At 39.6% G+C, this 22385-nt stretch overlaps 1 protein-coding gene across 1 annotated transcript in view; it reads right to left on the reverse strand.

Moving 5' to 3' along the window:
* Nucleotides 1-5701: 5701 nt before the first annotated feature.
* DCT (dopachrome tautomerase) overlaps nt 5702-22385 on the reverse strand; it is a 33915-nt gene continuing 17231 nt past the window's right edge. The window contains exons 7-8 of the mRNA XM_007098388.3: nt 9487-9688; nt 5702-5990 (exon numbers count right to left, since the gene is read on the reverse strand). Coding sequence (XP_007098450.2) covers nt 5818-5990; nt 9487-9688 — 375 coding nt within the window. The 3' untranslated portion in view covers nt 5702-5817. The remainder of the gene's footprint in view (nt 5991-9486; nt 9689-22385) is intronic.

Genomic DNA, 22385 nt, shown 5'->3' on the forward strand with positions numbered 1-22385 from the left:
TAAATAGGTCTGGGACTTAAAGCTTCAACACATATGCGTTTTAGCTCAGTGTGCCTCTTTGGTGTCAAGAGCAAGACTTTTGAAATACAGATACTCTTTTAAGAAGAGAAGAATGGATCACTGTCAACAGTCAAGTCAAAGCTTGCTATTTAAAGAAGCAAATAAAAATATTGGAAACGGGGCTTTCGGTGGAAACGTTAATAATAAATTTGCTGCTTTGAGAATTAGGTTTCCAGCGACATGTGTCATATAATAACATATTTATCAATAGGGCACATATTAATGATGCCCTTCAAGAGAAGCCTTCATCCTCTGGCAGCTTTCTAAGTGTTTCAAATCTGACTCTGCAGTTTTGTTTTGTTTTGTTTTTTGCCTTTTTCCTACTCCCCATAAAAACAGCTGCCATCACTGTGTCTGGAATCCTCATTCGAGAGAACCACCAAAGATGGAGAAAACAGGTAGATTCAGCTGAAAAATTTTGAACCCCCACTTTTCTCATGTAAACAAAACCCAGAATAAGGTGGGGTGGGGGGAAGCCTTGCCCTGTATTTCTCCCTTTAATCTTTACCTGGGTATACATACTGGAAGGGGAAGCTTTACAAAACTAGATAGAAAGCTTGGTTTCTTGGGGCACCTGGATGGCTCAGTTGGTTAAGTGTCTGACTCTGCCTCAGGTCATGATCTTATGGTTCATGAGTTTGAGCCCCGAGTTGGGTTCTGTGCTGACAGCGCGGAGCCTGGAGTCTGCTTCGGATTCTGTGTCTCCCTCTCTCTCTGCCCCTCCCCTGCTCACGCTCTGTCTCTCAAAAATAAGTAAGCACTGAAAAAAAATTAAAGAAAGCTTGGTTTCTTTACTACTTAAGTCCCTTTTTCAATCACCTAATATAAGCTAAGCTGCTTGTGGGCACCCAAATAAGTATTTGCTGTTGGTGCCATAGTGCCAATAGTCTAGTCTTGAAAAGTGAATTTTCCACAGTGAAGGATATTTCCTGACCCTGTTCACACCCTCACCCAAACTCAAATATTTACATCTGGTTTCAATTCATTGATCCAGTATTTTTTCAGAAGACCCCTAACACCTTTTCCAAAATTTACCAGCTTCTCGGTAACAGTTTTTAATTGAAAAAGAAATTTCCCCAACCTCCAGCTGTAGTATGATCCTATAAATCATATTGTATGATAAATGATAAAATATCCCGTGTATGTTTGACAAGCATAAAAGAATTTTGCCCAGCAGCTGAAATGTTCCCTGAAACTTTTATAGTTTACTGTTGAACATTTAACATTTCAAAATCTGTTAAAAGGGAAATTCTAAGAGCCTTAATTATCATCACCTGCCTCCACAGGAAATAATTTCCTTCTAAATATTGTGCTTTATCTGTCCTGATTTCTGAATTCATGGCAAATCTTTTAGCGTCTGGATTGTTTTGTTTTGTTTTTCCCCACCCCAGGCAATTAACCACAGTACAGAAAAAAAAAAAGCTAGGCCTTTACCACACAGTGCAATTTTCTAATAAAACACAAGAGGGCAGCTTTTGCTTTGTTGTCAGCCTAATTCTACTCTGCTGTTAATCAGGATGGTCTGCTAATTACAAATTCAGAAAAGCTTAATAACATACAAAGTGAATGAGTAGTCAGAGTGGGTACTCTGGCAGTGAAATATCTACTATTTTAATAAAGGACAAGCTTAAGTCTTTCTATGAGGCCTTGTTTACAACACAGAGCACGATTCCATGTGGGAGACGAGGTGATAGTTATAGCAGAGAATGGCTTGAGAAAGGGCCAAATTCAGTCATATTAATTACATTCATGAAGTCTGACTTGAGTCGGTGGGGCAAATAACACAAGCGGGTTAACGGTTTCTGCCAAATGGGCATAATCTTGATGAAAATGGAGAGACGTACGTGTCTTCCACAGGAACCTTGAATTTTGTTTTGTTTTCTTTTAGAAAACTTTAACTTATCCCATTCCTCATCATTTTCTTGCATGTTGTTTTCAAGATTTCATTAAACTACCTGCCAAAGCGTAATTACATTCACAGTGGTTATCTTCCGCTTGAATTGCCATTGTAGCTAAAGTCAAACTATCATGCCATCTTTGGGGAGTTTCTGAACAAACTCCTGGGTCTATCTGCATAAGAAAGGCACTAATTTGGCCACTAACACCTTCCCCTGAAAGAAAGCTTTTAAGACATCAGATAGTCCAAGGCCCTAAAATGATACCACGAAGTCTTCGCTTTCTATCCTTGTCCCTGTAAATGGTAGAATTGGGGCCTGCCAACGGTGGGGAGAAGAAAATACAGCTGAAAGTATTCCGTTGCATTGGGTTGGACGGAATAAAGTTCCATACAGGGTATGTACAACTCAGAATCTGAAAAAGAGGTTGTTATTAATTTCATGGCAGGGATTCAAGATCCCACTATCTTATGTTTTCTCCGGCACATGTTAAAACAGATGCCAGAGGCCCGGAATGAAAAGTTCTACTTTGAGAACAGTTTATTCATTAAAAATATTTATAGAGCACTCAGGATGAGCAAGACTCTGCAGAAATAGGAAGAGGTCAACTTGGGGTTTTGCCATTGCACTGAGGAGAGTAATTACGTCCCCACTGGGGAGCGAATTGACTCTTTATGCGCCTGTATCAATTAACCACCCACATTCTCTGAGGACTTAAAGTGCTTTGATACAATGGCACTGAAGCTGAACAGAGAGGCATCCAACCTGACCTTTAGAAGCTTAGATTCTAAACGTGGAAGCGAACACCACATACTTCACTGACTCTAACTCCTTTCTCCTGCGTCCCCAACAAAATGATCGCAAGTTTGCAAGAGGATCAGCAAGTTAGCTCCTGCAGGACCTTGCCTCCCCGGTCAGTGACTTCAAGTAGCCACCCTACTCCCCTACCTTACCCCAAGATCAGTCTTTAGACTGTGGAGACATTGAAAGTAACTCGTCACCTGGGAGTAGGCTGCTGTCTGGTTTCTCTACCCGTGCAATTGAGAGCCGAGAAGTAGCAATTGCTGAGAAACTCAGACGATAGTAGAAACATCAGTTTAAGAACTTATTTTCAAAAGTGAAGTAGTTATTATGTATTTTACACACACACACACACTCACACACATATTCCAATATATGTATATTGAGTGCGAAAAAGATGGGAATTGACGTTCACAAATTAAAAAACAATAGCCCCCAACAGATGGACAAAAGTCTGCAAAACAACGTGTTTTTTTTTTCATTTTTCTCTTTAATAATTTTTTTTACTTCTTGTTAATATAAGATTAAAATTACTCATTAGGATTACTACAATTAACAATGTTAAATCCTAAGCAGAACACAAATTAATAGCAAGGAATTTTACAATTAGAAGAGAGTTTCATTCACAAAGGAAAGGTAGTTATTAGGTTTAATTTCACTTCTGAATGTTTGCTTTATAAAAGCATTTCTTTCGAAACCATAATTCATTTACATACAATTTTTCTAATACTGAGGATAGAAGCATATACAGTGATCTATTCATTTTCTTCAAGGTTGGAGTTTTTCCACTGTCATTGAGAAATACAACCGTACAATGCTTCCTGGTATTTTCTGACTTTATTTGCATAATATTCAATGTAAGTAAATGCCAACTTTTTCATTCCAACAAGTTCACTCCACCTTTAAATTTCATAAAAGGCATTCATCATTGATTTATTGTGATGTTAGAAAATGTTAGAAAATTTTATTCCTCTTCTATGAACTATAAAATTAGGAAATCGTTTCTCTTAGGAAGACATTATAAAACATAATGTTTGTAAAAAGTTGCATTCACTATAGATAAAAGTAGCTAAGTGTAAGTGATTACCCTCTATTTCTACCTCAGATAGATCTTGCTTTAAATAAATCGTGTGGGAATATGATGAATGAAAATTCTGATGTACCTGAAAAGTAAGCTAGAGGTGGTTATTTGCTTTGTAGAATTATTCATATAGTTCATCTATAAGAAGTAATTTCCCCTGGTACTTTTAACATATCATTGATTTAAACGTAACTTTTCAGAAACACACCTACCATGCACAATTATATCTTCATTTGAACGTTTCTCTTTTAGCTTAAAAACAGGATGTAAAACTGTGTTCCCCAACAACCCCAAGTTCGGAGAGTAAACCTTCCAGACTAGAGTACGTTCATGAAACTTTGCTGAATTTTCCATAGATATGAGATCTATGTGTGGCTGTGGCTAGAAAAGGTCCACAAAGGACCCTGGGCTACATTGATTCTCATGTGCTGTGCCCACTCTCAGATATACCTGTAGCTTTACGAGACTCACTCAGGCTCAAATTCAGTTCAGAATGGGCCTTGTCCATCTCTCTGGCTTTCACAGTCTCATTCCAGGGGATAACACTGCGTCTTGATGAATCTTACACCCTTTAGCACCACACACCCCCTATGTAGAAAGTATCTAGCTCCAGGGTCCTCTTCCCACCCATTCTTCACCCACATCCATTCCAGTAAAGAGGAGTTGAAATGAGTGGACACACAGGCTACCTTCTAGAACTCTGGCCTCACTCCTGAAGCACAGGTACCAGATATGAGCAGAGGAAATTTACCTTGAAATCTCAGTAACTGTTAACTTCTCAGAAGTAGGGGTCATCTTGGTAAGTATGTGTATCTTAGTAAAGATTGTCCATTCTTATATCTCATGATACAATGATTACTTTGTGGAACACAACCATTTAATTCTGCATTGTCGCATTTTGTATGAATGGTTTGCTTTTAAAATGATAAGACTTAATTGATTAGCATCCATAGGTCACTGTCAGTACAGTGCAGCATTAGTAAATCTAAAGTCAACTCTTAAAAATAAACCAGCGGCATTATACATGAATAATTTCTCATCTGAGAGGCTACTTGGTAAAGTAATTCGTTCAGGATCAGCCAAATGAGACCTCAGAGTAATGAAACTCTAATCAAATTGTCCCATATTCAGGATTCTAGCCTCACAGCCTTTTCCAATCAGCCTTTCCTCGAAGAAGTGTTTCTATACTTGTTAGTAGACTTAAAACAGTAAATTAATTAGGAAACTCTATAACTTAACCCTTCATCTATTTATCACTATAGGATCAATGTTTATCCAGCTATGGAATCTCATGATATGTCTACTGTTAAGAACTGCAGGCTTTGACAAATTCTGGAAAGTCTAATTTACGAAAGAGAATCAAACTGATCATTCATTCACTCAGTCAGTCATTCTCCATCCTATTTGGAAAATAGGATCTTCAAGCACATTGTAAAGGCTACAGAAGAAAAGACACAGAAAGCCTCAGAAAGACAATCAGGAAGGCACCTAAAAGCATAGATGTTTAGAGCTAAACTCATGGAGACTCAGGAAGCACCTGCCCCCCCTACCCCCACCCCATCACAAATTAAGACACTTGGGCTAAGAAAAAATCGAACCACGATCTTGCCCAGGTTTCAAATTACACTGACCTGCAAATTAAAATGAACCCACTCTATCAATTGTGTGTGTGCGCGCGCACGTGCATGTGTGTGTGTTCTCAGAACATGAGGAGGCTTAATCAGTGTGGAAGTTATTATCAGATACCATAAATTGTTAGCTCTACCTTAGTTTGGTGAGAGAAATAGCCTCAAACATTCCAGTTTGAGTCTGTTAAACAAGTAAACCAGCAACTACAGCTAAGTGTCTTCTGTGTTTGGGATAATCACTACAATAGGAAGAACCGTGTCAAACATCTTCAACTAAAGGAGGGACAGCGAGGATTCGTTTGTACATCAGCAGGGTCCTACGGCCGCTTCTCTAGGGAAAGGCGTGAGCTCTCTAGGCTTCTTCTGTGTACTTCTTGTTGCTTAAATGTGTCTCCACTAGGGGTGTGTAGCCTTTTCGAAGTCTTCTATACTGAAGGAAAAACAGCAGCACAAAAAGGCCAACCAGAGCCACCAACATTCCCATAACCACCAAGAGGGTTGTGGACCAACCTGGAGTTTCTTCAACTGCAATAAAAGCAGAAAAGAAGGGTCTACAATGGGGATTTTCATCAGCTGAATACTCTTAGAGAAGAAAAGAATACACCAATTTGTTTTTCACGTGCATTTTTTGTTGATAAAGCAAAACTCTACCGGCCAGGATAAAATTTATCTTTCCCTTCCCCACCAACACTTTGTCATAGCCAGAATTGTCTTTCTTGAGGAAATGGCATTCTATTATCTACATACAGCTGATTGCATTTTTAAATTTCTTACGACAAACATTTATACAGAATAAACCCTCCAAGGAAGTATATAACTACTTTCGTGAGTTAGAGTCTCATTTGTTAAAGTGTATGCTAAAATAGTATCTGGGGAACTGCAAAATATACAGCCCTCAAATGGAGAATTTCAGCTACTTCTCTACCTCTTAATAGGATGATAAATGTGTGAGACAGGTCAGATTGGCTATTATAACAGGAGACATTCAATAGCAGAAGCAGATGAAGTTTGCGCCCATTTAAATAGTTGGGAATGTAATCTGAATCTTCCACATGATAAATCTAATACTTGACTTAAATCTATTTTATAAGCACTCTCCACAAAATTAATGGATTTCATTTTAATATACTTATGCCAGTTTGTCATTTCTTTAAAACTCCCCTTCTCCTTGGTCAGCTATTCTTTTTTTTTTTAATTTTTTATTGCTTGTATTTATTTTTGAGAGACAGGGAGGGAGGGGCAGAGAGAGGGAGACACAGAATCTGAAGCTGGCTCCAGGCTCTGAGCCATCAGTACAGAGCGCGACACAGGGCTCGAACTTGTGAAAGGTGAGATCATGACCGAGTTGAAGTCTGGCACTTAACTGACAGCCACCCAGGCACCTCATTGGCCAGCTATTCTTAAATTCGATTTCTCTGACCCGGGTTCTTACTCTACATCCTGCATTTGCCTAAATGTAAAATCCTCCTTCTAGGATTTTCCTCCAATTCCACAGACGGCCCCTACTCACCCTGAAGCAATATCTCCAAGAAGATTGTCTGTAATTTTTCTCCTCCTGCTACAATCCAACATCTGTTGCCAGAACCTTATTCTTAAAACACAGATTTTATTCTGCCATTTCTTTGCTCATGAATAAAAAATGATCGTTCTTTTAAATTGTGGTAAAACACACATGACATGTATTTAACCATCACAACTATTTTTAAATGCTCAGTTCTGTGGCGTTAGTGCATTCACACTGTTGTGTGACCGCACCACCATCTATCCATAGGATATTTTTCTCCTTGCAAAACTGAAATAATATCTCCCCAATGCCCCAGCCCCCAGCCCCTGTCTCTATACATTTGACTACTCTAGATACCTCATATAGGTGAAATCATACAGTTTTTGCTGTTTTGTGACTGGCTTATTTCATTTAGCATAAGATCTTCAAGATTCCTTCATGTCATAGCATATGACAGGATTTCCTTCCTTTTTAAGGCTGAGTAGTGTTCCATCGCGTGCATATGCTACAATTTGTTTATCCATCTAGCCCTGGGTAGACATTGAGTTCTTTCTTTTGTCGATTGTGAGTAATGCTGCTATGAAAAGAGGTTTACAAATAGCTGTTGGAGTATTTGCTTTCGAATCTTTGCTGGATCATATGGTAATTTGATACTTAAGTTTTTGAGAAACTGCCATATGGTTTTCCGCAGAAGCTATATACCGCATTACACTCCCCCCAGCAGTACAGGAGGGTTCCAATTACTCCACACAGCCTAAGTGACACTGGTTATTTACTGCTTTGTCTATAATAGCCATCCTAATGGGTGGAAAGTGGCATCTCATTGTGGTTTTTGCCTAGCTTTTAAGGTCCCCAGTAATCAGATCCGAACTTAATGCGGGTAATCTTCTCCCCAAACCTTCTTCTCCGACCAAGCGTCTTCACACAGTCCTTTATACAGACTGCACCTTTCACAGCTCTTTCCCGGCCCTTCTTCAGTCTAAAATGCTCCCTTCTTTCCACCTCACCTTCAGAAGATCCCCCACATCTTTGAATCTGATTCAAGACGCCTTTCCCAAATGTTCCACTCCCTTCTCCGACCTTAGGTTACAGTTATGTCTCCTCAGAGAGGATTGTAAATTTCTTTGTCAGACCATTAAGTGAAACGTTAATTTGTGTCTTCTAATGAGTTAATGCCTTCTGGGCATATTTAGACTCTCAATCTATACCTGTTAATTAGCTGATGTCAGAGGAAATGGAAGAATGGGCAAATGCACATCCCAAACTTTTTGATTATTACTATGTTCAATTCCAGAGAAAAAAATGAAGTTTCAAAAAGATATCTCAGCTGTCCAAAGAAAGGAAACTTCAAATAAGTAAGGAGAACAAGTAGGCAAAGTTGCAGGACTAGAAGGAAAATCAAGGGACAGGTTCCAGGGCCTGAAAGACTCTGAAGTCAGAGAGAGATGTGAGCTCAGAAGTCATTGTGATTACATCGTAGGCTGAGATTTAGGGAAGAGAAATAGACACAAACAGGGAAAACTCACCAGCAGATGGGCTGTGTGTTTTGGGGGATTCTTGACAAAGTAAGATATTTTTTTATTGTTTTACCTTTTCTCTCTCGGCCTGTCCTAAGATGGTTTAAATGGCACATGGCGCCATACTGGGGCCTCAGCAAATAGAAAAATAGGTGCCAGTGTATAGACACTTATCAAAATATCCTCCCATATTCTGAACCAAGTGGAAAAAGCTAATAAAAAATCTGAAGCTTAAAACCATGACTTGAAGAACGGTGATGAAGAACACAGGTGAAGCCCCATGTAGTCCAATGTGTTGGCAGGCCAACATCAATCTCATAAACCCACCCAGCACGGGTGATATGGGCTAACTGGAAGCAATTGGTGTTGTCACAAGATAATGCAGGAGTGGATGAACAAACAACACAATCCTGTCTTTAATAAAATTTTGATAGTGTATTCATCTTTTTTGCATTAACTTTGATTTCTGAAAAATATTGCATTGCATTATTATTTATCTCAATTCCTGAATTTTTTCGGTCTCCCCTTGAACTCTGTGCTCAGGGCAAGTACTGCACTTGCCTAACCCTGCACTCAGCCCTTCTTTAAGTGACAGCTAAGTCCTGCTAATCCCTGTCCACATGGGCGTAGTGCATTTTGATTTTATTGGGTAGACCTTTCAAACCATGGCTGGTATTTTATTGATTCGGATTACTTATTTATTACATATTATTATTTATTAATTCAGTCATCCAACCAGTCCCTTTTCTGATGGTTAATTGGTCATTCCAAGGCACATTTTGCTAAAAAAAAAAAATATATATATATATATATACACACACATATATATATATACACACATATATATATATATATATATATATATATATTGTAGAAAATTGCCAACTGACTTAACCAAACCTGAGTACTTCAGTGTAAGGTCTTGGTTTATATTTTGAAAAAGAAAGAAAAGTTCTTTAGAAGATGCATGAATTACCCACTTAGAAGTTGCATTCATTACCTGGTAGATCGATGGCATAGCTGTAGCCAAGTTGGTCTGCAGTTAAAAAGAATTCCACATTAGTCACGGGAGGGAAGAAAGGAACCATGTTGTACATCCGATTGTGGCCAATGGGCGCCAGTTCCTGAGGCCAGGCATCCACAGGAGGATTGGATCTTTTCATCCACTCATCAAAAATGGCATCAGTAAAGGAATGAAGTACCTACAAGACAGTTGGACACATGGCATTTGACATTGACCTGTCTGTTCCAATCAGGCCAATCAGATTGGAGCTTTCTTTAAAATGGAATGGTGTTCTTCTTGACATGAGGAACTTCTTTATACCCAACTTTATCTTCGTGACATAACCACTGATATTTTTAATTCAGTTTTCAAGGCTGCATGGCATCTCTCCAAACAGGATCATAAATCTCTTTGTCAGTGAACAAACGAAAGTTCATTTGCAGATTTAACACTCATTTGGGAACATCTGATGCCTTCAGTAAATAAGTGTTAATTATTAAGTTGAGAATAAAGGCAAGTATGACAAGATAGATACCCTACTCAATATTCAGAAGCTTTGGTTTTAACAGAAGAGAGAGAGGCTGTGTTTAACAATGTTGCAACACAGACAGGAAGGAAGGAAGGAAGGAAGGAAAGAAAGAAAGAAAGAAAGAAAGAAAGAAAGAAAGAAAGAAAGAAAAGGAAGGAAAGAAGGAAGGAAGGAAGGAAGGAAGGAAGAGAGAGAGAAAGGAGAGAGGGAGAGAGATGGAGGAAGGAGAGGAAGGAAGGGGGGAAGGAAATCTTCAAAATGGGTTTTCAAATTATTCTCACCAGGTCCAATCTTCTATATACTCATTTTGTAACCCTCTCATTTGGATTTTGGGTGTTATGCTAGCAAAAGAGAATCTAAAAAATGTTGTGATGTGCACAGTGCTCATTTTTATTTCCTCAAGGAAGCTATTAAAGTCCTTTTCAAATACAGCAATTATTTCATGTTTTAAAATATTTAGTAGCAAAGTTTCCACATTTATAGCCCCAATTTTGCAACAGGACATAAATGTGAGAGCTCAGCTCAACCTTTATGCTGGGTTCCTCTTTTTATTCTCAGACTGTAAGTTCAAGGACTTATGGACACTGTCCCCTTCTTTTCCCCTGGGTCCCAAGTGACTGTCATCCGAGAACCTGTCACATGGGCGCAGGGAAGTACTTATTCCAATAAATGCTTATTAAATGAATTCATTCACTCAACCACCATTATTCCTTGTACTCCAATTAGAACACTAGCCAAATTTTACTATAACTTGTTACTTATTTATCTATTTTCCTCAATAAGACCCTTAATTCCTAAAGGTCAGAGCTCAGGTCTTTCTACCTTTGAAGCATGACCTTAGCATGCAACCTGGACAGAGGTGATGTTTAATAAGGAGTTGTTGCCTAAAGACTGTGCCGGGCAAAGTAGTTTTATCTTTTGTACAATTCAACTAAACTGGCCCCTTTCTAGCTGGTGCTGTTTCCTCAGCTTGCAATGCTGTTTCATCTGTTTTCTGACATCGGTTCATCAAGGACCAATGCAATGGTTCCTGCCCTCGAGTATCTTCCCTCATGGCTCCCAGTCTGAATTCATAGCTCTTTGCACTTAGCACCTTTAACTGCATTGCCCTCCTGGCTTATGTTACTGTTGTTAATTTAGTCAATAACATTTTCAAATCTTACCCAAGGTTCCTGGTGGTTAGTTGTCCCTATCAGGCAACAGCGAGAACTTTCTGCCTGTATTGTCTCACATGGATACACAGAGGGTGGTTAAAGGAATCAAGTCATTTACTCAAGGGATAGCTTTTTCCCCCGAATGGATTTTTTACAGTTCATGGCAAAGACAATCATCTTAAAAATAAAAACATCAAATGTTAAGACCCAGGCCGGGCTTTTGCAGAGATGAAAGATTTTTGTGAATTCTGAAGTCTCAGCTTTGAGTAGCAAAATTAAAGTTTCAAAGAAATAAAGGCGTAAAGTTTAAAGCAACAGCTTTGGAAGACACGTGACATTGCAAATGATCAATGTTTCCTACAAGTAGAGTTTAGAAAAAGTCATCTTTGAGAAGGGGCATCAGCCCTGGAAAAAGGACTATGTGTTAGCTTTGGTGTAGGTCCCTGAAAAGGTTCCTCATGTCCTGGGAACTCCGGATAAGGTTAGAAGGTTCCCAGGGAGAGAAGTTGTGCTTCCTCCTCTAGCTGTAACCTGGGGAGCCTGCCAGGCTTAAACACAGCTTTCACTGCAAGTATGGAGCCCACGCAGTAAGGGTGGAATGCCTAAAGACAGCAAGCACTCCTGGTTGCTTACCAAACATCCATTCTCCTCTTCTTCCATTGTAACTTGCTTTGTATTTTGAGTGAAGCAATGTATCAAATTATCCCTGAGATTGAACTAGGTGTCTCTGGATCTGACTTCTAGGAAAGCTCTTTAAAGGTCATGGTCTCAGCTTAAGAGTGTCCCCCTTTCCCTTTCCATTTGCCTTTGCTGCTTCATGGAACATGGATGTGATGGTTGAAGTTGCCGCAGGCATCTTAACAGCCAACTAACAAAGTTAGGAAAAGAGGTCACTCACCAAGGAAGGTAGAGCAGAAAGACAGAAGGGTCCATGATGACTGTGGAGATACTACACCAGCCCTGGATTGCCCGCCACTGGGGCTCTTTTACATAAAGAGAAAAATAATCCTCTTTTTTGCTTGGACTTCTCTAACAGGTTTTCTGTTCTAAGCAGCTGAACCAAACCCTACGTGATACATAGAAAAAGTATCTAGGGGTGTACCAGAGTGCATTTTGCAAAGAAAGCCACACAATATCTCGAGCTTTTAGATACTGTCTGAGTTCAAGTCAGAGATCAAACTGTGATTAGGAAAAGAGAGAAGGGATTCTCAAGACATGGAAAGATCCAGATTCAGTACTGCAAGAGGCAAATAACTCTTGGAAAGCACCAGAATTCACCCAGTGCAAAGTGTAAATAATTAAGGAGGAGACAAGACTCTGCAGCAATTCTTAATTTGGGGAGATAAAAGAACAGGAGAAAAGTAATAAGGAGAGATTATAGGTCTCAGCAGGGCTATAAAAACATTATACAATAAATGCTCTAGTAGGAGCTATACGCAGAGTAGCCAATTTATAGAATGTAGTAAAAACAGGCGAGTGTGTGCTAACGAGATGCAAATAATGTGATAAACACAATACCACAAGCAATAACATATCCCCCAGAATAAGAAGTCATGCAAGCTGTAGCATAGGTATTTTTGTTAGAATTGTGAACATTGTTCTTGAACAAGATGCCTTCAATTGCTCTTGAGAAGCTAATAGTATCTTTGTTTGACACGAATTAAAAGTGAGCTCGGTTAATCTCTCTTTAAGGGCCAAATGTAATTTGAGGGTAACAAATAAAAGCAAGAGTAAAGTAACAGTACACTGATGTTGCCTTATGTCTGCTATGGAGATACATAGCTATATTTCAGAATTAAAAATGGAGCGCTTCAGGGGTGCCTCAGCGGCTCAGTTGGCTGACTGACCCTTGATTTCAGCTCAGGTCATGATCCGAGGGTCATGGGATCAAGCCCTGTGCTGGGCTCCTCACTGAGTGTGGAGCCTGCTTAAGATTCTCTCTCTCCCTGTGCCCCTCTCCCCTACTTGCACTCTCTCTCTCTCTCTCTCTCTCTCAAAATAAAAAAATAATAATGATAAAATTAATTGAGTGTTTCAGAAATGAGGTTACAAATTTTGGTACACAAACCTAGTCTGTCTTGCTCCAACAAACTAAGGATAGGTACAGGAAGAAAAAAGTTTCACCTTGGAGGCAGTATTGAAGAAAATGTGACTTTGTGGGCTTTCAAGGTAAAAATTTTTAAATGCAACCCTCGCAGAAGAAAGCAATCAATCAACGGCTGTTGTGCTTATAGACATAAAGAAACTGGGATAAAATACAGGGAAAGCTTCTCTTTTTTGGGATCACTGAAGGATAAAGTTATTATCAAACCTAACCTTCACTTAGATGTCTACACATTCGGATTCCTGCCACAATGACCACAAAGACACTGGTACATCACCAAAGACCAGCACACTGGTGCTGGTGATGTCCAGAAGACATCAGTCATGGTCAAAGTGAGTATTATTGTGACAATGCTCTGCTCCTCTGAGAACTCATATGTAATCCCTAGGAAGTCACACAATAGACCCTGAGTTTCATATGGGAGGTTCCAATTTAGAACTTAGGGTAGAAGGCACAAATAAAAAGTCAGGTTGGGGGGCGCCAGGGTGGCTCAGTCGGTTGAGCAGCTGACTTCGGCTCAGGTCATGATCTCACAGCTCATGAGTTGGAGCCCCGTGTCGGGCTCTGTGCTGACAGCTCAGAGCCTGAAGCCCGCTTCGGATTCTGTGTCTCCATCTCTCTCTGCCTACCCCCTGCCCCTGCTCACACTCTGTCTCTCTGTCTCTCTCAAAAATAAATAAACATTTAAGAAAAAATAAAAGTTAGGTCGGAATTTCTAAATAAGAGAATTCCTGATTGTAATTCCTAAAAAAATGAGATCTCCTCCCGCTTATGACTTTATGATAATATGTATGTATTCTTGCCTTGTTCTAGCAAGAATCTGAAGCAATATGCGATCAGAATGTTGGTTTCACACTTCCCTAAAGAAACCATATGTAACAGGCATGAAATAGTTCAACAACACCCAGCTTCCACTGAGACTACGCTGTGCCACAAGGAGACGGATATGCCATATGCAGCACATTTAGTGAGACAAGAAACAGTCATAAGAAAAAAGGACATTTCAGCACTAATAGTCTTGCAGGCAGTGCTCAGCCAGGATGTTGTGTGTTTTCCATTTTGCATACTTCTTCTCCCTATCCTTCCCTAGCCACTCTCTCACTGCATCCTGAGCAGACAGAATGGAAGACATCTTCGGGCATTTTGAAGGAGTCCTGTAGATAGTCCACATATACTTGTATTATAGCATTGTATGCACAGTATACATAAGCGTACTTACAATATATATAGCATAATTCATTTAAAAGCATGTCTTTAAAAAGAAATATCAATTATGTATGGTGACAGATGTAACTAGACTTACTGAGGTGACTGTCTTCTGATATATACAAATATTGAATCATTAGGTTGAACACCTGAAACGAGCTTAATTCTACCTGTCAGTTACATCTCAATTAAAGAAAAAAGAAATATCAGTTGAGCCCTTGAGGAAGAAAGCTTATATTTCAAGGATTAAACTTGGAATACATGCAAACAGAGGACTACAAGAGGTTCTGCTATTAGGACGACAGCTTTAAAAGAAGTCATTGTATGTCATAAGCAGGTGGGAAAGAGGGAACCACAGGGATGTTAGAAGAGATTCTAGATAAGAACTGAGGTACTCCCAGGGCATGCGTGTCTAAGGGATCACGAAAGCACTAGGAGAAAGGAACCCACATCAATGGTCTAACCACCTTAGATTTACATAGAAATGTGGTTTGCCATTATGCTACTTAATTTCATCCATAATGAAGTGCATATAGTTCATTTCTCAGTATAGGTTGAGTTCTCAATAGAGCATGGGTTTATCCATATAAAGTATAGAGTTGAAAGGAATTTCTTCAGGTACCTTTTAGCTCCTGCCAAGTTCCAAAGCCAAACTATCTCCCAGACTGAGCGAATAGAAATCCTGCCACCCTGGGAGACCCAGCTCAAGCGGATGGCCAGCCACCAATACCTCGGCTCTCATAAAACTCACCAAGATGTTACACTACTTAAGAATTAGTGACTTTATCTGAGACGTTTAAAAATACATGTATTGTATAAATAAATGTAGCATTTTAAAAACTGGAACATTTAATCATGATAAAACCAATGCCCTCTCTTTTCAAAAGCCAAGCAAAATTATTCAAACTTGCCTTTCACCAATTAGTGTTAATTCCTATTAACATGATCTAACAGGACTAAATTTCCTCAGCTATAATAAAAGCTATTGTGAAAGGATTAAATTAAGATTGTCTAAACTGACAAAAAGCAGATTGTAGCTAGAAGACTCAACATGGGGAAATTTTTTTTCTTTTCTATAGCATTTTTTAAATTTTATTTAAATCCAAGCTAGGTAACAAATACGTCATAATGGTCTCAGGAGAATTTAGTGATTCATCATGACATATGACGCCCAGTCTCATCCTGACAAGCGCCCTCCTCAATGCCCATCCGATTTAGTCCTGCCCCCACCCAACACCCCTCCAGCAACCCTCAGTTTGGTCTCTATATTTAAGCATCTCTATGGTCTGCCTCCTTCTCTGTTTTTATCTCATTTTTCCTTGAACATGGGGAAATTTTTGAGTAGGAAACTTATCTAAAGATCTCTGTTCAACCACTTACTGGTTCATACACTCTTGTACACATTTTTTTAGCCTCTCTGGCCTTCGTTTTCCCCATATTTAACATGAGGAGGGCAGTCTAGTACACACAGTTTTGTGAAGTTAGAGATTGTGTTTGCATGATGCCTAATATAGAGACTGGCACATTAACAGATGCTTAGCAATGTAAACAGTCTCCTAACAAAACGCACCAAGCACCAACTTAGTGCCAGGTACTGTCCTAGATGCTGGGTGTGGTGTCAATGATCAAAGTAACTTCCCAAACCGTAGTGAAACCTAGAAACTACATTTTTGTATGAACAGAGAATTCGATTTACGGGACAACTAAAATGTCAGAAGAAGATGTGGTATTTTGTTACTGACTTACATAGAGAACAGATCGCTTTCACTAATTCTCTTATGAACCTTTGGTTGTTCTTTTTTGTCTTTCCAAAAGTCATTATCCTACAAGAACAGATAGATCACAAAAGGAAACGTAAATTCATGAAAAGATTCTGAACTTCATTATGCAAATTAAAGCTCACTGAAATACCATTTTCACCTATCCCATTAGCAAAGATGAAAAAGTGGAATAGCACACTGGATTAATGAGAGAGAGTTGGGGAATTGCCACTCTGCTGCATAGCTGGTTGGAGGGAAAATTATTCAACCTTAAGGAGGGCCATTTGGCAATACCTAGTGACCTTTCAAATACACTTATTTTTTTTTAATTTTTTATTACATTTATTTATTTTTGAGAGGCAGAGAGAGACAGAGTGTGAGCGGGGCAGGGGCAGAGAGAGAGGCAGACACAGAATCTGAAGCAGGCTCCTGGCTCTGAGCGGTCAGCACAGAGACTGACGTGGGGCTCGAACCCATGAACTGTGAGATCATGGCCTGAGCTGAAGTCGGATGCTTAACCGACTGAGCCACCCAAGCACCCCTCAAATACACTTATTTAATCTTTGACCTAGCAATTCTGTTCTCACTTACCCTACATGTTCATGCACTGTAGCATTGTTTGCAAAGCAAGAGACTAGAAACCACCTACATGCCCATCGATAAAAAGCTGGTTAAAAATTTCAGGATAAAATCTGCACTGTAGAATACAATACAGTCATAAAAAAGGAATGAGAATGCCCTTCATAAATGGATACAGAAAAATTTAGAATAAGTATAAAAAAAGAAAAGGAAAGGAAAAAAACACAAAAAAATGAAGTCACAGAATGTCTATAGTATGCTACCATTCAGATAACATATTTGTATATTCATATAATATATCTGGAAGAATAGGAAAAAATGATAATGGATAGCCTAGAGAGACTTCATTTCATTTCATGTCTTTTATATTTGAACCTCTTATGAGTATTATCTATTTTTAAATTTTTAAATGAAAACATTTAGGAAACTATGTAACAACCTAAAATGTGTGCATTATAACTGCAATTGTGCAAACATAGACTATGAGAGGAAATAAGCAGAAAATTGAGATGGAATTATGGACATGTAAAAACTTTTTTGCCAATATTTCTGTAACTATAAATCATTAGGAATCATAAGCTATTAAAAAATTTAAAGTTGACATAAAACAACAGTAACTTAAATACTCAAGGTATTAGCCTAATTATGATTTATCTTTCATAAGAAAGATAAATTAAATGGATCCATTTTTAAGTGCTTCACTCTTGGGAAGAGAGAAGCAAAATGTCCTATATACATCTTTTTAAAATTTTTAACTAGGGTCACCTAGGTGGCTCAGTCAGTTGGACAGTTAGGCATCTGCCTTTGGCTCAGGTCATGATCTCACAGTTGGTGAGTTCGAGCCCTGCATCCGGCTCTGTGCTGTCAGCACAGAGCCTGCTTTGGTTCATCTGTCCCCTTCTCTCTCTCTCTCTCCCTCCCTTGCTCCTGCTTGCTGTTTCTCTTAAAGAATAAATAAACATTAAAAAATTTTTAATAAAAATAAATTAAATTTTTAACTAAACGCATACTAACTTAGAAACATTTTATACTTGTCATTATGACCTATTAATTAGGTCATGATGACCTAATTAATGACCCATTAATAAGGGGATTAACTTCACGCAGTCCATTAGATTTTTGTTTGGGGAAACTCATTTTCTCTTTTCTTGCTTTATATTCCTAAATTAATGGAGCTATCTTATGCAACCATTACTCACTGTTAAGAAACACAAATGATTATAAGACTACATACACATCTTATCCCCTGTAGAATTTTCAGTGTATAAGGTGACAAACACATGAGCTGTGCAGTGAGTATTGTATGTGCAACCTATGAATCCCCAGCCACTTGAAATTGAAAGTATTAGTGCTTGCCAAATGTACCTTTCGAAAAGGATAACATCCAAATACAGCCCTACGAATAATAGCTTTGAAATTGGGAAGAAAATGTTAAGTCTCTGACATAGTTTCTTTCTTGGCAATTAACTCAACTACTTAACTTTAGGGTCTATTGGATTTCCTCCCTCCCCACCCCGCCGCTTAGATAATATCTAAATTCAATATTGAAGACAGCACTACTTAGCATTTCCGTGACCTAATCTTATTTTCCATGATAAATGTGTGCATTTCTGTCAATTACCTTATGAATTATTAGAACTTCAGAGACTGGTTCAGAGTTTTTTCCTGTATTTTAACATTAGATCTTTTACTCATTATTGTGATCACATACAACTTTGTACCTCTCTTGCTTGAAGAGATTTCATGAAAATAATTTTAATAAGTGTGGTATGCAATATATTTGCATAAATTGCCTCATGAATTTGAAATTCTAGAAGCTATCACTCTTTTAATTGACATGCTTTAACCTGGATCTCAATATGTGAAAAAATTATTTAAGGCTGAATTGGCTTCAACATGAAACCCTAGGTAAGTAGCCTAAAGAAACTGTGAGTTCTGGAACTCATGCCCAAACATTATTCCTTCCGTGCCCGCAAAGAGAGGCTTTGGCTTTCTGTCTATTCACATGCACATGACAACAGATACCAAAGAAAAACAGAATTTTAAATATTAAAGGTAGTAAAAGTAATGAAGATAAGGATGATTAAACATCTAGTAACTTTGAGCTACATGTAAGTCACAGAATTAGAATTCCTCATCCATAAAGCCATAATGTGAGCTCCCAGCTAGAGCAGGAATGAAACAGACTAAGGAGATAGTCCTACAAAGAAGGGACATTTAATTCCTTAGAGCAGGAGTTGGCGAACTAAAAGCCTGTAGGCCAAACAAAGTTCACCACCTGTTTTTTAAATAAAGTTTTATTAGAACACCACACTCACTCGTTCACGTACTGTCTATGGCTGCTTTCACGCTACAGTGGCAGGGGTGAAGTAGTTACAACAGAGATCATTTGGCCTGCAAACCCTAAAACATATGCAATCGATAGGGCCATTCACAGAAAAGTGAGTGAAGCCCTACGTGCTTACTAGGCATCCTCCAAAGAAGGAGATAAGAGGTAACAATCCTTGAAACTTAGGATGCTGAAAAGCAAATTACCAGCATCGCCTTTATTTCCTTTACTAGGAGAGAAAGGTCATGTGGGGGTGTATAATCCGTAATCAGTCAGAAGATTCTGCTGTTCTCCCCCTAACATTTTGGAGTACTGGGTAAGGAGTGGTGTCACATTTTTCCTCATGAATAGGGACAGTGTGTGGGCATTATATTGTTGAAAACGTATGCTCTATAAAATCTTATTTAGAGAAATACAGTATCGGTAACGAGATGTGAAGTTATATACCAGAGAAGGGAGACACAAGAACTCCTTGGCATAGGCTGATGGCTGAGACAAGAGCCAGAAAAATGATGTGAAATATCAAGTCAGAACCCATGAATGAGGCAAGCATCCTACAGAAGAGAGAAGACAGCTGTGGAGGCTTTAAACAGAAGCCCCCACCTTGCTGGAGGTTGGGACTAAGAGTCCACATTTCTGATGACCCCTTCGTGTTTTCCTACACACAAATATGAGGGCAGAAACGCTTTTTGGGAAAAAGAAACAGCTCCATCCACTGCTCTGTATCCAGATCTCCTATAACTCACCCTTGCCAGGAGTTCATCCATCCTGGAGCCCAGAAAGCTATCTAGACCCTCACACCATCATGCAAGCTTAGAGCATTGTGAGCTATACCTTTACCCTCCTTCATATCTCCTTTTTTTTTTTTTTTTTGTACCTTGGGTGGAGTAAAAATAATAAATCACCTCTGAAATAACTCTGACTTTGTGCTTGTCAGTAAAATTGCCTTAGGGCACAACTGTCTGCTGTGGAGAACAAGATAAAAAACCTTAATTAAGGTTTAGCAATTCAAAGCCAACATATAGTTCTCTAATTCTTTCCCAGCAACAACCATGAAACACATTGTTATTTTACGATAACTGTTGTGTTGTACTTGGCAGTTTCTAAAGCAGCTTCATATTATTCTAATCTATTAAGTGTTGCATTAATGAGCACACCCTCCTCCGACACCAGATCGAGCCCCATGACCTGCACTTTGCAGAGTGCTCCATGTAATTCAGTAAGACTCCCAAGGTTGCACAATTCAGGACTAAAGGCAACTTACTTGACTTACAATCCATTGTTCTTTTGACTATGCCATGTGGCCTTCCAGGAGTCCAGAAAAACAAACTGCTATCAACTGATGGTTTCAGGATACACTGTGATAGGGACTGAATTACGGCCCCCTCAAATTCATACGTTGAAGCTCTAACCCCCAATGTGACTGTATTCAGAGATGGGACCGATAAACAGGTAATTAGCGTTAAATAAGGTCATATGTGTGGGGCCCTGAGAGGATGGGACTGGTGTTCCTATAAGAAGAAACACTAGAGAGCTCACTGCCTCTCTTTCCACTTAAGTACACATCACCAAGAAGGCAGTGGTCTATAAGCCAGGAAGAGAGCTTCAAAGCATTCAGCACCTTGAACTTGAACTTTCAGCCTCCAGAACTCAGCAACCTGAGCTGACTAAGACCCATTGTTAAGATTAACACTAAGGTGAGAAAAACTCTAGGAAAAAAATAACATAAAGTTATTGCTACAACATACAATCTATACTAGATTAGAGTTTAAGTTCAAAGCACTGGCAAAATAAAAAAGGAACGGTGGTGAAATTTCTTCTTCTAGTTGCTTTGAAACTCTCCAGGACACACAACCCTGAAGACGGGGTTAAAATAGTAGATGGTCAGTTAAGTATCTGTAAAGCAGAGACACTGCTTTAGGGGTTCAGCAGCTGAGATACAAATGTTTAAGATGTCTTAAAGCTTCTACACCAACGCTGGCAAGCTGTACTTGAGGGGCGGAAAAGCAGCCTCTGGACAACCTGGAGCTGACCTGGCACTATCAGGGAGGCCCGGGTGTTCTGCCGAAGGTAGAACAATCATGGGACATCAACATCAGACAAAGTCACCCTGTGGCCCTCCGTGATGGATCAGGACAAAACCAAGGCAATTCTGCACCAGCGTCGGAGTGCAGACAAAAGTGAACAGAGTCCAAACCGCAAAATACCTAACATGAACTTTAGCCCTTTCCTGGCCAATACGAGCGACTGCCACTGCTCTCTCAATTACTAACAATTGTTGGGAGGGGCGCCTGTGTGGCTCAGTCGGTGAAGCGGCCGACTTCAGCTCAGGTCATGATCTCGCGGTCCGTGAGTTCAAGCCCCGCGTCGGGCTCTGGGCTGAGGGCTCAGAGCCTGGAGCCTGCTTCCGATTCTGTGTCTCCCTCTCTCTCTGCCCCTCCCCCGTTCATGCTCTGTCTCTCTCTGTCTCAAAAATAAAACATTAAAAAAAATTAAAAAAAAAATGTTGGGATACTCAGTCATAGAATCCAGACAGCATCCGATGCAGGGCAAGGCCCTGCCTCCTTAAACCCTCCCCAGATCCGCTAGCACAAGCCCAGATCCCTTCATTCTCTTCCAGCACCTGAGCCACCCGGTGGTTTCCCAGTCTGTCGCTGCGACAAAGACTAAAGCCAACAGTGTTCCACAACAGGTACATTCCTTGCGGTCTTTGACTGGAGGGTACAGCCCAAGGACAGCTGGGGTGACGTGGCCCTGACCTGCACCTCCTTATTTTGCCAGTCTCAAGACAGCCCCCTGGTGAGCAGGTGTTTAAAACGAATAAGGCTTGGAATTCTAACACTTAGCATCCCATCAAGTGTCTTCCTGTTTTACCTTTTGTTAATTATTTATTTAGTTAGCATTTCTTCGGTTTTTGACAGGCAGAGAGAGACAGTGTGAGCGGGAAAAGGAAAGAGAGAGAGGGATCCGAAGCAGGCTCCAGGCCCCGAGCTGTCAGCACAGGGCCCGATGCAGGGCTCGAACTCACGGACAGTGAGATCATGACCTGAGCCGACGTCGGACACTTAACGGACTGAGCCACCCAGGTGCCCGTTTTCCTTTTGTTTTAAAGTGAGACAAACATATCAAGGGAGTTCATTACACCATGAATTTTAAAGAATTATGAGGTTCCTCCATAATCAACAGAAGCTCTCCGTACTGGCTGTATTTCCTCTCAGAGATACGAAGCCAGCTA

Source organism: Panthera tigris, chromosome A1 (genome assembly GCF_018350195.1).
Source record: "Panthera tigris isolate Pti1 chromosome A1, P.tigris_Pti1_mat1.1, whole genome shotgun sequence".
Classification (NCBI taxonomy): domain Eukaryota; kingdom Metazoa; phylum Chordata; class Mammalia; order Carnivora; family Felidae; genus Panthera; species Panthera tigris.